Raw genomic sequence first — 14,184 nt, forward strand, 5'->3', positions numbered from 1 at the left:
CTAGTCATATTTTAAGTGCTTAATAGGCTGGATTGGACAACAGCACTATAGACATTTTAGTGGGTATACAGTGGTAACTCACTGTTTTTTTTTTTTTAAGATTGTATTTATTTATTTTTAGAGAGAGGGGGAGGGAGAAAGAGAGGGAGAGAAACATCAATGTATGATTGCCTCTCATGCGCCCACTACCAGGGACCTGGTCCATAACCCAGGCATGTGCCTGACTGGGAATTGAACCGGTGAATGCTCCGATTCACAGGCTGGCACTTAGTCCACTGAGCCACACCAACCAGGGCTCACTGTGGTTTTAATTTGCATTTTCCTTATAATTCAACAATGTTGAGCATGTTTACTTGTACTTACTGGCCATTTGTATATCTTCTTTTGTATGTCTGTTCAAATGTCCAGCACCAGGTGAATAGATATACAAAGTGTGGTATAGTTATACAATGAAAAAGTACTCAGCAGTAAAAGGGATAAACTACTGATCATGCAATAACATGAATGAATCTAAAATACTATGCTGAGTGAAGAAAGTCAGACTCAAAAGGATAGATACAAAATGGTTCCATTTATATGAAACTAGAACAGGCAAAAGTAATGAAAAAGAAAGCAGATCAATGGCTATAGTAGGGATATGTTAGTGATTACAAAATTTCACAAGAAAACTTTTGGAAATGCTTTATATCTAGATTGGAGTGGTGATTGCATAGATATATACAAAATTTATTTAATTGCACATTTAAAATGGGTGCTGCTTTTTTTGTATGTAAATTATATTCCAATAAAAATGACTTAAAGATAAAAGCAGTATATGTTAGCAGTACCTGTCATGCAATTTGATGGTCAACTGTAAAATAACTGTGAGGCCCCTTGTTCAAAAATTAAACCTTTTTAAGAATTTCAAGACAGGGCAGATGGAGTTTGTCTGTTATTGAGTCCTCAATCATGGACAGTGCAGGGCATACATTAGGTCCCAAGAAAGTTCTGTTGAATAAATTTAAGAATTTGGGCATCTTAGTGCCCAGAACTTTGCATTACAGAACAACATAACACCTCTTCCTATTTCTGCTCTTTGTTCTGTAGATCTGAGGAAAAAGAATTCTGAATAAATTTTTTAAATGTTGTTCATAAGTATGAAAGATAAAAATACTGATTAAGAGCTGTTCTGTTTTTAAATTCTTTGATGATGTATGAAGAATTATAGCTCAATAATTAACATGAAGACAATACACTTTGGGTGACGGGGTGGAAATGATGCAGGAATCATGAGATAGAAGGGAATTTTGTCCTTTATGTATTTTATATTGTTAGTTACAGATTGACTTCTTGCGGCTGTGTTACACCTAGCATAGATGTGAAAATAAACTGAGTACTTGGGATATAAAGGTAAGAGAGGTACATATAATTGTGCAGTGGTTTATCTTCTTTAGAAATCAATTTTTAGATTATATTCTATTAACTTTGCTAAGGACCCTAAATATATTGCCATAGAGTTTTCACTGGGACTTCACTGCCGTGCTCTGTAAGATAAGTCAGAATTGTTGTAACAGAGGCATTTGGACTTATTTATATAACGTTATGGACTGTATGTGCCCCCCCTTCATAGGAAAAGCCCTAACTGTCTCCCGTCCCCACTTGTATGGCTATATTTGGAGTAAGGAAAAATTAAGACTAAATGAGGTCTCAGATTATGGTCCTGACCCAATAAAATTAGTGTTCTTATGAGAGAGATGGCAGAGAGTGTGCCTGCTCTTTCTCCGTGCACACACTGAGGAAGGCCGTGTGAGGACCAGCAAGACCATGACAGGCCAGCCAGAGAGAGGGGTCTCGCCAGAAACCAAAACCCGCTGGACTTGATCTGGGACTTCCCTTCTCCAAAACTGTGAAAAAGTGAATACCTGTCTCCAAAACTGTGAAAAACTGAATACCTGTTGTTTAGACCACCCAGCTGAGCTGAAACAATATGTAATATTTTATATAATATAAAATATATAATATGCATAATTTGATTCAAATTAAGTGACTAGCTTAATCACATTCACATAATGTGGGCAACTTTGTAGCATTTTAACAAGATTTATATGTATTAACTTATGATATGAATATGTGGGCCCTAAAAATTTTAGAAACTCATGACACATTTCCCCTAAAGGAAATTTAGTGATTCTACTCTATTACTATTGTAAATCAAGGGAGATATATTTGAAAAAAAAGTTTTTAAAGGAAAACTTGTGTTTTCAATGGTAAAAGGTATCATACCACTTAAATATAAATATTTAAAATGCCTGCTGGGTGGCTGAGTGTTACTGTGCCTCTCATACTCAAAACTTGCTTTAGAAATTAACAGCTGAGATGACAACACACTAATAACTAAATAAACAGTCTACTGAAAAATATGGCCATAAAGTTATTAAAAAAAAATCATAGAAAGCAATAAGAGGCTTTCACACTTGTTGTTCCATTATAACTCAATGTAAAAAAGATAAAGCAGGATTTTCATGTTTGGGAGCAGGTGGAATGATAGCTATAATTGTCTCACTTATTTCACTCAAGCCAGTCTTCAAAATGAACTAAGCGTGGCTAAGAAGTGAGGGGAAAGAAATAACTAAAGGAAAGGTAGCAGACGACGAATGAGATGCTAATAAGAAAGGGTGAGAATAGTGGATTGAAAAGAGGTACGACATTAAGTATTCCAGAGATAAAATGTGACATTCTGTGGTGAGACTGCTTGGGTTTGAAGTCTTGCTCTGCCAATTACAAGCTACGTACCTTGGTTAACTTATTTCCCTTGTCTAAGCCTCAGATCAATCATTGATAAAATGGGAAGGGTACTAGTAACCATATTATATGCTAATTAAGATGATTAGCAGTATAATGCATACTTAGTAGCATTTAACACAGTGCCTTCAAAAAATAAGTATAAAATCAGCTATTTTATGAATCATGTACTATTGCTTCTTTTCAAAAGTGACAGTTAATGTAATTCCAATCTATGTAAACATGAGCATTTTGAAATAGATTAATATCTATTTCAAAAATAGAAAAAAAATAGGAAAAGTCAAATTAATTTGTATTTGCTTATTGCAAGAGCCCTCTGTGGACTCTGACCTGACTTCCCAGGACTTCCCTTTGTCTCAAAGTCTTTGCTCCCAAATTCTTTGAGGGAGTCCAGTTGGTAGGATATAGCTGTTTTCCTGATATCCACTTATGTTGCATTATTTGGGGCTTACACAGGAACGAATTTTCTGTCTTGTCTAGCTGCAGTTTTCCCATTTCAGCTCACTGTGTCATAGCTGCCAGCACGTCCCACCGTCACACCTTTATCGAGCTTGTCAGGCGCCTGTGATAAAACTGTGGCTTCAGGGCAAGTACATGGATTCTGTTCTCATGGGGCAGTTGTATTTCTGACATCCTCCTATAAGCCTTCCAAAGTTCTGCCTCTTATTTTAAGAAACTCTGCCTTAAATAATCAAACAAAGACATTTGTCAAAAACATCTGGCTCTGCAAATAGCAAGTAGATTCTTTGCTCCTGCTGTAGCTGGCAAATGACAGGTTGGGAATTAGAACCAGGGAAAGAAAAACGGCTGGTTACTGAGAACTGATAAAGATGGAAATCAAAGAAATTTTACAAAATTCTTAAGACAAACAAACAGGTGGAGAACTGTTCTTGAAATGTTCAGGAAAACTGTGTAGGGCACAGCACATAGTAGGTCCTTAGTAAATATTTTATGAATTAAAAGTCATGGCCCTAGCATTAGACGGGAGGGGTTTGGGGGTTGGGTGAGAACGCTGAAGGGATTAAGACTCAGGGACACAGACAACAATAAGATGTTACCTGAGGGAAGGGGGGTGAGGGGAGGTAGGAAAAGGTAAAGGGGGATAAATGGTGAGGGAAGGAGACTTGACTTGGTGTGGTAAACACACAATGCAATATACAGGTGATACGTTGTAGGACTGTATACCTGAAACCGATACAATTTTATTCACTAATGTCATCCCCAATAATTCAATGAAAAAAAAGTCATGGCCCTACTTCTGCCACAGAGAATGTTATCGTTTCTTTTTAGCTTTTACCTACAATTCTTGAGTATTACAAGATATCTAAGTTGGTATCTAAAATGAAACCAGAAAATGGTATTTAATTTTGTGTCATTGGTTGATTTTAAGTGTTTTCACATGCATGTGTTGCCTGTTCACTTTTGAACTCTGCTGGTTTTTCTTTATAAAAATAATTGGTATTCTGTTAAGGCCATTGAAGAAGACAACAGAGATTAGTAAGGGGATAAAAGACTTTCAGAGTTTTGTTTTGTTTTTTTTCAGGTCATACAGATGTACTAACCTTAGATTACAGATAAGAGAAAAATTCTGCTATTCTCAAATTTCAGTTAAGAATTTTTTTAAAAAATATTTTAAAGGCCTAACTTTTGTAGAAAGTTTAAATTGCTCTAAAAACATACAAATTTCAAATGCAAGCTCCTATTTCATTTTCAACAACTTTATTCAGAACATTTTGCAGATTAAGGTTTTACAATTTAACATTTTACAATTAGAAATTTTATCTGCTACTACATAAATTGCAAACTTTTCAAAAACACTACAGAAAATCCTTTATTTCTTTGGATTTTTCTGTTCCATGCTGAGCTCCTGAGATATATTTTTTCTTTCAGCTTCATTTTCATCTTCCTGTGAAATAAATTTTAGAAAACATTAAAATATAAACTTTAGGGCATTTTATCAGCTACACTTAATACATTTTAACTCTGTTTCTCTGGAGGATTGACTATTGTGATTCCAGTAATCCTAGGGAAAAGGCTATAAAGAAAATGTTAAAATTATGTAACATTTAAATATTTACAGTGGGTGCTATTTTATACTACACATTGACTAAAAATTTCTACGATATATTTTAAAGCAACTTATTTTATCAACTCCCTAAAAATTTCTTTTGAAAATCACACCTGCCACTACCAAGTGTCCTTTTGAAGGGGTGAATCAGATCTTTTTACTTCACTGTTTGATGAAAAACAATAAATTTAACTTCCAAGACACTGTGTGCTCCAAGCATGGCATTTTTGTGTCATCTAGCATACTTCCTTGACAGGTCTGCCAATTTTCCAATTACTTGTACCACCATATGTTATCTGAAGATCAGTCAGCTCTAAAATAGGAAACATGGGCATGTCAGGCTATAGAATGCTTACATCTTCTCCAGTTTCAGTTCTAGGGGGTGGCCTCATAATTCAGAGCAGGATCCTGTGGAACACGGTGAATAAATGAAGTGACATCATAATGTCTGGTTCCATAGGAATAAAGTGCTTCTGGTGCTCAGTATTAAACGGCGACCTCCAAAGTCTGAATAATGAGAGGCTGGAAAAATATTTCATCTCACAATTTGAAACCCATCTCATCATCCCAATTCCTTCAACAATACCCAGGTACAAAGGGCTCTTGCTTTTCTAATATGTTTGATTTATCAAGTAAGACCTTTCATTTTTAATAGCTGCAGTAAAAAGCACTGCCTAACTCTTCACTGAGTTAATTAAAGCAGGAGTAGCAGTTTCTTAAGTATCTCTAGACAACAGTAATAATATCAGTATCACCAGACGCATCACCCTGTATCTCCATTATCTTATGGAACAAAATTCAGTTAGTTAAATAATTGTATGAGAAAATGCAAATCAAGATATATGTATTTGTTTTCCACAAAAACCCACACTTCACCTGTACACATTAAGTTGGAAAAAGCTTCCTTTATATGCTTTGTCTCTAAATTCAATAGGATCTGTGATTCAGACTTTGTCAACACCAGGAAAGTAGAGAAATTGTCAATATTATCAACCAACCTGAATATTATAGCTACATGGAATGCAAGGGACGGTGCTTCAAATATCATTTCAGCAACGTGATTTTAATACACTTCTCTAAGCACAAAAGCCACTATATTTCGTTTGCTCCTTTTTCCTAATTTATCTCTACTGAATGGAGCTACTATGTTCTGTTGACTCTTGAAAATCCATTAATGAACGTGTAGTTTCCACTTTTAGACAAGCATTTCTAGAGATTGCATTTTAATTATATCCTAATAAAAAGTCAATATTACTCTACAGTGTCCACTTTCTTCAGGTGAGATGCTGACAGAAAGCATTAAATCAGCAGGTAAAGGTGGCAAGACATTTTTGTTAGGTAGCACTGAATTTGTCTGTATGTTTCTCAAGGCAGGGCTTTATCTTTTTCCTTATATTCCTACCATCAAACAGGGCACAGTTAGTAGGTAGTTGGAATCCAAGAAATGTTTTCTCAGCTATTTGAAACAGTGGAGTAAAAATTGAATAAAAGAAAGGTCTGCCTAAACTAATTTAATTAGTTTAAATTAAATGTAATGTATTTTAATGGAAATTTAATGTAATTTGGAAAAGCATAATATCCTTCCTTAACCAGCTCACTCTCTGGCAATCTCAGCTTACTAGAGCAGTATTAAAAACAGAAATAAGCAAATGTTTGAAGCAACATCAGCTGAGAAGCCATTATCAAGCTCATATGCTTGAATGTGTACGAGAATGGAGCCTTCGTCATGTGGACAGCCTACTAACTTCCCCCACACTGATAACACTCTCTGGTTTAAGATGCTTGGCTATCCACTTTTCCTAGCAACCTTCAATTATGCTCTCAATCAAAATAGAAATGTAAAGGCTTAATGATAACCCTGAGGACTAGGAAGTATCTGTATGCTTTACTTTCATATTTACCTAACTTTCTTAATATAATGCCAGCCTTTTTCTTGTTGAATTTTTCTGAGTAACAAAGTATGGTTTATAAATGCATGTCTCTCCTAACATTGCCTTCTGTTCAGTACAGGTGCAAAAACTGGTCCTCACTTCCCTTTATGCTGAAGACATGTCTTAAAATATCTTGCCTTTCTATGCCTTTAAAAACACTTGTATAAGTAACAAAATCCCATCTCTTCCTTTGTATAAGGATAGCTGTGATCTGGATGTAAAAGAATTATGGAGGAATGGAAACGGCACCGAATCCTAACTGCCCAAGTGCAATCCATAACTGCTATGTATAACATTATCAAAATAATCACATTAACAGCAATGTATTTTTATCATTATAAATAAAAGCATTAGAATTAGAGCCAGTAAAGCTCCAGAAAGGATTTTTAGGGGTTGCTTTGACCCCCGCTTTTTTTTTGAAGTGTTAATTTGTGTTTTTAACATTGCAGGTCCATTTCTGTAAGAAGTTTACATGCAATTCACGATCAGCAAAAACATTAAAATTGCTCAGGCAGCAAATCAAGTATCATTGACAAATGAGTGCATAATGAGTGAAACTGCAAAGAAAGGAAGGCTTTTTACTGAAGTATTTCTTCACTACTGGATATTAAAGGCAGACAAAAATTTCTTCTGATAGATGGCAGGTTTTTGTCACTTTTTGCTGAGAAAAGACATCTGTTTGTTTCCCTGTGAAAGACCCTTGCCACACGGATCATTTTCTTGGTGACAGCCCTGACAAGTTTGACATTTGTTTCCTGAAGTGTTCTGAAGCAGTCAGCAAGAAAATGTACCCTTTGGGGCTGCTGGGAAGCAGACCGATTTACCTCTTAATGTTCAAGCTTGTTAATTCATCCTCCAAAAAATGTGTTGATTGTGACATCCTTGCAGATCTGCTACTTACATGTGGAATTTCAAGAATACCCATTCATATAACAATAATACCCATAAAGCCAAATAGCTACATATGGTTCTTGCTCTTCTTACACTAACAGCATTGCTGTAGTGAGGACAATGCAGTTATGGTCTAATGCTCCAGGTGACAACATGAGACTAAAATAGTTATTCTAACAGAGAAATAAGTACAAACACTGCCATTTTTATCCACACTAAATCTCTCTTAACATTGAATAAACTTGCAAGATTTTGTTTAAATGTTATTCAGATTGCACCAGATTGTAAGAGAAGAGTCCTCTATTTTCCCTTATTTACAAATTTGACTTAGTTCTCATGATAGTTCAAAGAATTGATGCTAATTAATAAAACCTATCCATCCTGCTTTCCCTTTCTCTTAGAAGGCATCCAATTCCAAATAAATGTCAATTGTTTTAGCAGCTAGAATATCTGTGGCTCAGACAATATTTAGATTCAAATTACAGTCCATGAGTACTGATAAATTGTATTTATCCTATAGACTGCTAAGTTTTAAATGATTTCTATAAAGGGTAGAATTATACAAAAGGACAACTTTCCCCATTATTTCTTTGTATCTTTAGAGCTGGCTTTCAGAGTACCTTGATAGTGGAGAAGCCTGTCCAAACACCACCTTAACAAGGGATGAAGGTTAACATCACCAGTGATATTTACTAACATTAACCCTTTGGGATAATGCACTAAAAAGGACACATCAACTCTGGTTCTGCGGTGTCCTTCCCAATAATGTACCACCTCTGTCTAGCTATGGGAAAACATCAGATAAAAACTACAAAATAATTGAACGGTAGTCTTCGAAAGTGTCAAGACAAGGCAAAGCTTGGCCTATCACAGATTGGGAAAGATTAAGGGGACATGATGACGAAACGCACTGTGGGATCCTAGGCAATAAAGGGGCATTGGGGGGCACTGGCAAAATTTGACTATGGTGCGTGCGGTTGTTAATAGCATTGTCCTGATGTTACTTTTCCTGGTTTCCGTGATTTACTTTGGTTACAGAAGATGATAACACTACAGGAAGCTGGATGACGGGCAAATGAGAATTATTTTTATTATTTTTGCAATTTTTCTGTAAGTCTAAAATTATTTCAAAATAAAAAGGTTAAAAAATAAAAATGGCCACTTAATGAGAATTTTCTAAATTCAAAGTAAATACAGCATGTGCTAAAAGATTTTATGTAGAAACACAAAGCACTGGTAGACCCTACACTGAAAATATATAGCTGGAATAAATTTGTTTGCATTTCATTGTTCTGCTTACAATTCCCCCCCTTCTTTTCTTCCTTTGAACCTGCTCTTGTTTTCACTAATCTTCTGTATTTTTTGACACTCTATTTTGTTTATTTCTTCTCACTTTAGGCTTTGTTTGTTGTTCTTTTTCTAGTTCCTTTAAGTGTAAAGTGAGATTGCTTATTTGATATTTTTCTTGTTTCTTAAGATAGGCCTGTAATGCTATGAATTTCCCAGTTCGGACTGCTTTTGCTGTGTCCCATAGATTTTGGATTGTTGTGTTCTCATTTTCATTTGTTTCGAGGTATCTTTTAGATTTCTATCTTGAGCTCATTGTGAACCCATTCATTGTTTAGCTACATGTTACTTATCCTCCATGTCTTTTTCCATTTTTTTTCCTCTTGTGATTGATTTCCAATTTCATATGGTCAGAGAAGATGCTTGATATGATTTAAATCTTCTTAAGTTTATTGAGATTTGTTTTGTATCCTAACATGTAGTCTCTCCTAGATAATATTCCGTGTGCACTTGAAAAGAATATATCTCCTGCTGCTTTGGGGTGAAAAGCTCTGAAGATATCAGTTAAATCCATCTGATCTAGTGTGTCATTTAAGGCCACTTTCCTTTTTGATTTTCTGTCTAAAAGTCCTTTCTTGAGTACTTTAAATGTTCATAGTGGTTATATTATTAATTTTTATTTTCTTGCTGTGATTTCATGTATTTCTTATTTTTCTACTCTGAGCATGGACTACTTTCACAATCAGAAAACATAAGCTTTCTTTGAATAAGTCCCTTCATAATTTGGCCATATGAACTATTTTTAGGAATAAGCCTAACGGGGGTCTATGCTTACAAAGAGAATGATGTCAGTTGTTTTTACTTTACTGAATTTGCCGTTCACAGCAGACAAAGCCACATGGTGATACAACAGTAAAAATGGAAGAGAGAAGGTGCAGCTAAACACTAATTAAAAGTATTTCTATTTTCTTATGATATATTCTTTAGATTTTAAATATTCCATTGACTAATTAGAGAGGAGTTATTGTTATTGATTCAAATGAACAGTCAAAATCATCCATATAATAATGGTCTTTTTTTATATGTTAATATACACACACACATATATTTACATATATACATATATAGAGAGAGCGGGGGAGCTTTTTGGCAAAAAAATATGTTGACACACTTGATCTATTCTGTTAGTTATAGAACAAGTGTAGAAAAGCAGTATATATTATATTGTTCCAATCTGTGATCAAAAACTTTCTTTTACTCATATAAAACACATACCAGATATAACTCTCAACAGCATTTAAGACTGTGTTTTTAATAGAGAAAATATGCTAGTGCTGCATAGTGAGCAAAAATTTATCTTAATAACTGGAAAAATACTGACGATAATGAAAATGTTTTAGGCAAAATGAGCACGCTCCATGCTTCAGACTAAAATTAATTAGAGTTTTTAACGTTTTACAATTCCACCATAATTCTTTAACTAGTACATTTACTTCATAGTAATAAATACTTGGATCATTAAGTAAAGTGCAAAATGTGTGTGATGTGCTACATTTAACAACCTTTGGCCCTTTTTTCTGTATTCCTGCATTCAGTTTTCCAATGCATTGAATAAGCAATTGAAGAACACAATTAAATTTCCTGACTTTGCATATTTGAGATTCTTATTTCATTTAATACAAAAGGCAATTAATCTACCATTTTACAACTGAATTCCAACTTTAGTGGGCCATGATAGATACTGAAATGAACTTACAAGAAATGCTTAATTAAATTTACTGTAAAAAAAGCATACAACGTTTTTTTTTTTCTTATGACAGAAGTTGCATATTTAATTAGAAAGTCTAGGGCTATACCATAAAATTAAACTAGGCAGGTTCTTAGCAAACCTAGCTCAAACACATATGTCATTAAACAGAATGGAGCTGTTCTATAAGTTTTTCTCTTTTTTCTCTACAAAGTGATTCAAACAAAAGATAGCTAATCAAAGAAATCTCCCTTTATTTAATATTACAAAATCATATCCTTTGTTTTAATAGCAAGTTAGATAGATAAAAGAGTAATAAGGGATATCTAATTCCATGTATGAGAATACATGCATAATTCTATTTCATTTGTTGAGTCATCACTTATCTCTCCAATTTGTGATTCTGGAGCAGATCCAGTGGAGTGGGTGTGCTTTTTGAAGTCTTTAGTTCCTCCTGTCACTGTTTATTTCTTGGGGGGGGGGGGCTTTTGGGAGCATGGGAAAGGGGCATTTAAAAATAAGACTTTGGATTTCCTCAGTACGATTTGGGATTAAGAGGGGATCCCTCTGACCTGGGGAGAAGGAACAGGAAAGTCTGCCCTGTCACCTGGGAGAGCACGTTTATAACAAAGAAAAAGAGGATTGGTGAGTAGGAGGCGGGAGTCCGGCAAACCAGGTGGGATGAGAGAGGATAAAGTGAATGGTGGATGGTGTGTCAGAGTGGACCCCTAATGAGCATAAACCCAACTCTGTAAGTTTATAATCTCGCCATGAACATGAAAAAAGCACAATTTTCATAATATGAATTTTAGGCATTTAAGATAGATTGCTAACTTGCTGGGACTAAGAATACCATCATACCTTTTTCTTTTTCTGGCAGATAAGTTCTTGTATGATGGCTATGTTTAATAACCCCCGAGGAGCTTATGGTCTTAAACATAAAATAAACAAACAAACAAAAGCACCTCTTCTTCTCTAGTAGACTTCTAACATGTGGGAAATATGCATGGAAGTGTATGTTAGAACTGTACTTTAGAGGCCCCATATTGATAACTTTCCTTCAGTTATAACAGTTTTTGGTTTAAAGGATATTACTTGTTTTTGAAATATTTAAGTTTGTAAGTTGGTATGTAGTTAGCACTAATTATAGGAAAAAAAAACCCCTCAAATTTCATAATTGGCTAACATAAATATATTGTCAAACGAGGATACCATATGTTAATGTATATGAATTAAAGTTTATGGCCTATGAAGATACTTAAAGAGGTTCTTCAGAAAATACTTTTGCATAAATCATGTACTATTCACTAAATGTAAATTTCAAAGATCCAAAACATGCTAATATTTAAAGGGATTACATATAAACCTCTTCTTTCCACATAGGTACCCATATGTTGTTTTCACCTGAAATACATATATACAGGTTTAAATCCCCAAGAGTTTAAAAAAATTCTACCAAATTAAAGGTAAAGTAATGTCAAAAAATGTTTGAGATATGCAAGTTCACCAAATTATAGTTCCATCACCAAGAGATTTCCAGGTTGAATTAGAAGAATCAATTGTTGACTCATTAAAATTTTCATACATGCATGCATTATTATGACTAGAAATTATTCAACAATAACTTAGTTCATCATTCAAGTGTGAAACTACTTATTTATAGTATATTTTATTTATTCATTAATATAAGCAATAACCATGGTACTGGAATTGGTAGCTTTCTCAGTAATGCACCCTTAGTCTAATCAAGAAAAAATAACACACAAATCTAAATTAAGAGAGAGTCTACAGAATAAATACAAAATACTCTCCAAAAGTGTCAAGAACATTAAAGGCAAGGAAGAGGAAGAGGAAGTAACTGTCATGAATTGGAGGACTCATAATGACAAAATGAAATAGGGGATCCTGAACCAGAAAAAGGACACAATTGGCAAAACCAGTAAAATACAAATGAGTTCTATAGTTTACTTAATAATGTTATACTAAGGCTTATGATCGGTAAGAGTTCTTCCTGTGTAAGATGTTAATATAAGAAGCTGCATCCTTTCCATGCAATTTTTGCAACTCTTTTAAAATCTAAAGTTATCTCAATAGAAAGAGTAAAAACGGACAAGCAAACAAATAATCTTTGTTAGATGATTTAGAAATATGTATACTTTGGTTTCAAATACTATAAAGTTTCTCACCAAAATAGTATGCCAAAGTAATCTGAGTTATGGATAATGAGGTTTTAGAATTTATCTGGTATGAACAGCACACTACAGACTGCTCACTCTGCAGAAGTATTTACTGTTAGTTGGTAAAACCATAGTTATTCAGCAACACTGAGTGATGTTTCCACATGAAATTCATTGTCATATTTTTAGGACTCACTCATGCAGTTTAAGAACCACTAGAACAATATTCAACTTGTAAAATAATAAGATATAAGAAGACCTGTTTGTATTCTTTTGTATTGTAGTTTTTGTGGGGGTAGTAGCTGTCCTTATTAATACTGACACTTCATTTTTGTACCTTTAATTAGGGATTTCAAAATAATGTCTGACTATAATCTAGAGAAAAAGATACGCTTTTGCTTAGCAAAAGAAATTTCTCCATGAAGCATCATTTAAGACTGACTAAATTGTGTACAAATATCAAAACAAAATGAAACTGTTAGTAAATCAAAAGCTAAAAATCATTTTGATTTTTTTTTTGTAACACAGTAACAGACTTGATTGTAAACTCATTTTCAAAGAGTCTGGAATACAGTTGTCCTTTGTCTTATATTAAAACATTTAATCTTTTTAAGATGATTATAACTCTTTAAGTAAATTCTATTCCTAGAATTCTTCACTTCCTTCTTCAACAAAAGTTGATTGAACAATGATTGTGTGTCCAACACTGGGCAAGGTGTTAGAAATAATAAAGATGAACAAGATGTTTGTTGCCGAGAGGAGCCCATGTTCCCATGAGGCCGACAGCTGTGCATAAAACTACAATGCAATGGAGAAAGTATATAATAAAGTTCATCAGGCATATAAATGTGAAGGGAAGAAACTGAACCATGACAATACAGAAGGAGAATTTATTTTTTAATGATTAATATTCTACAGAGTTGGGCTACAGCGTCCCACACACTCAAAGGTTAGTACTGTGAATCTTTAAAAACAAATACTTCTCAATGTCACTTACACTGCTCTTTTATTAAGGTAACCAATATTGAAGACTATATCCTTCAGAAATAAACTTATGTTTGGAAAGTGAATTTTTAAAACTTTACTCCCAAGTGAACAGATTAAGTTGCCTCAAATATCTATTTCAAGTTGAATGCTATTTTTCCCAGAGTGCACTCATTAATCTTCACAGTTTTATTGGAAATTAATTGCTCATTAGACATTCAAGTAACACATCTTCTATGGCACATTAATTTTTCATCCATGAAAAAAAGTTGACTTTGCTTCAAAATATTGTGCTAGAAGGATCTAAAAGTTTCAGGG

At 34.1% G+C, this 14,184-nt stretch overlaps 1 protein-coding gene across 2 annotated transcripts in view; it reads right to left on the minus strand.

Annotated features, from left to right (window-relative positions):
• Positions 1–14,184, minus strand: part of PHF14 (PHD finger protein 14) — a 178,235-nt gene that overhangs the window by 11,758 nt on the left and 152,293 nt on the right. Inside the window, exon 18 of one of the 2 annotated variants that reach the window (XM_054564332.1) lies at positions 4,564–4,687. The exons of the other annotated variant lie outside the window; for it this stretch is intronic. Within the exon in view, the coding sequence (XP_054420307.1) occupies positions 4,613–4,687 (75 nt within the window). The 3' untranslated portion in view covers positions 4,564–4,612. Of the gene's footprint in view, positions 1–4,563; positions 4,688–14,184 lie in introns of those variants that run through there. 2 annotated transcript variants of the gene reach the window in all.

Source organism: Pteronotus mesoamericanus, unplaced genomic scaffold (genome assembly GCF_021234165.1).
Source record: "Pteronotus mesoamericanus isolate MK-2021 breed Mesoamerican mustached bat unplaced genomic scaffold, CSHL_Meso_final scaffold_85, whole genome shotgun sequence".
In the NCBI taxonomy this organism is placed as follows: Eukaryota; Metazoa; Chordata; class Mammalia; order Chiroptera; family Mormoopidae; genus Pteronotus; species Pteronotus mesoamericanus.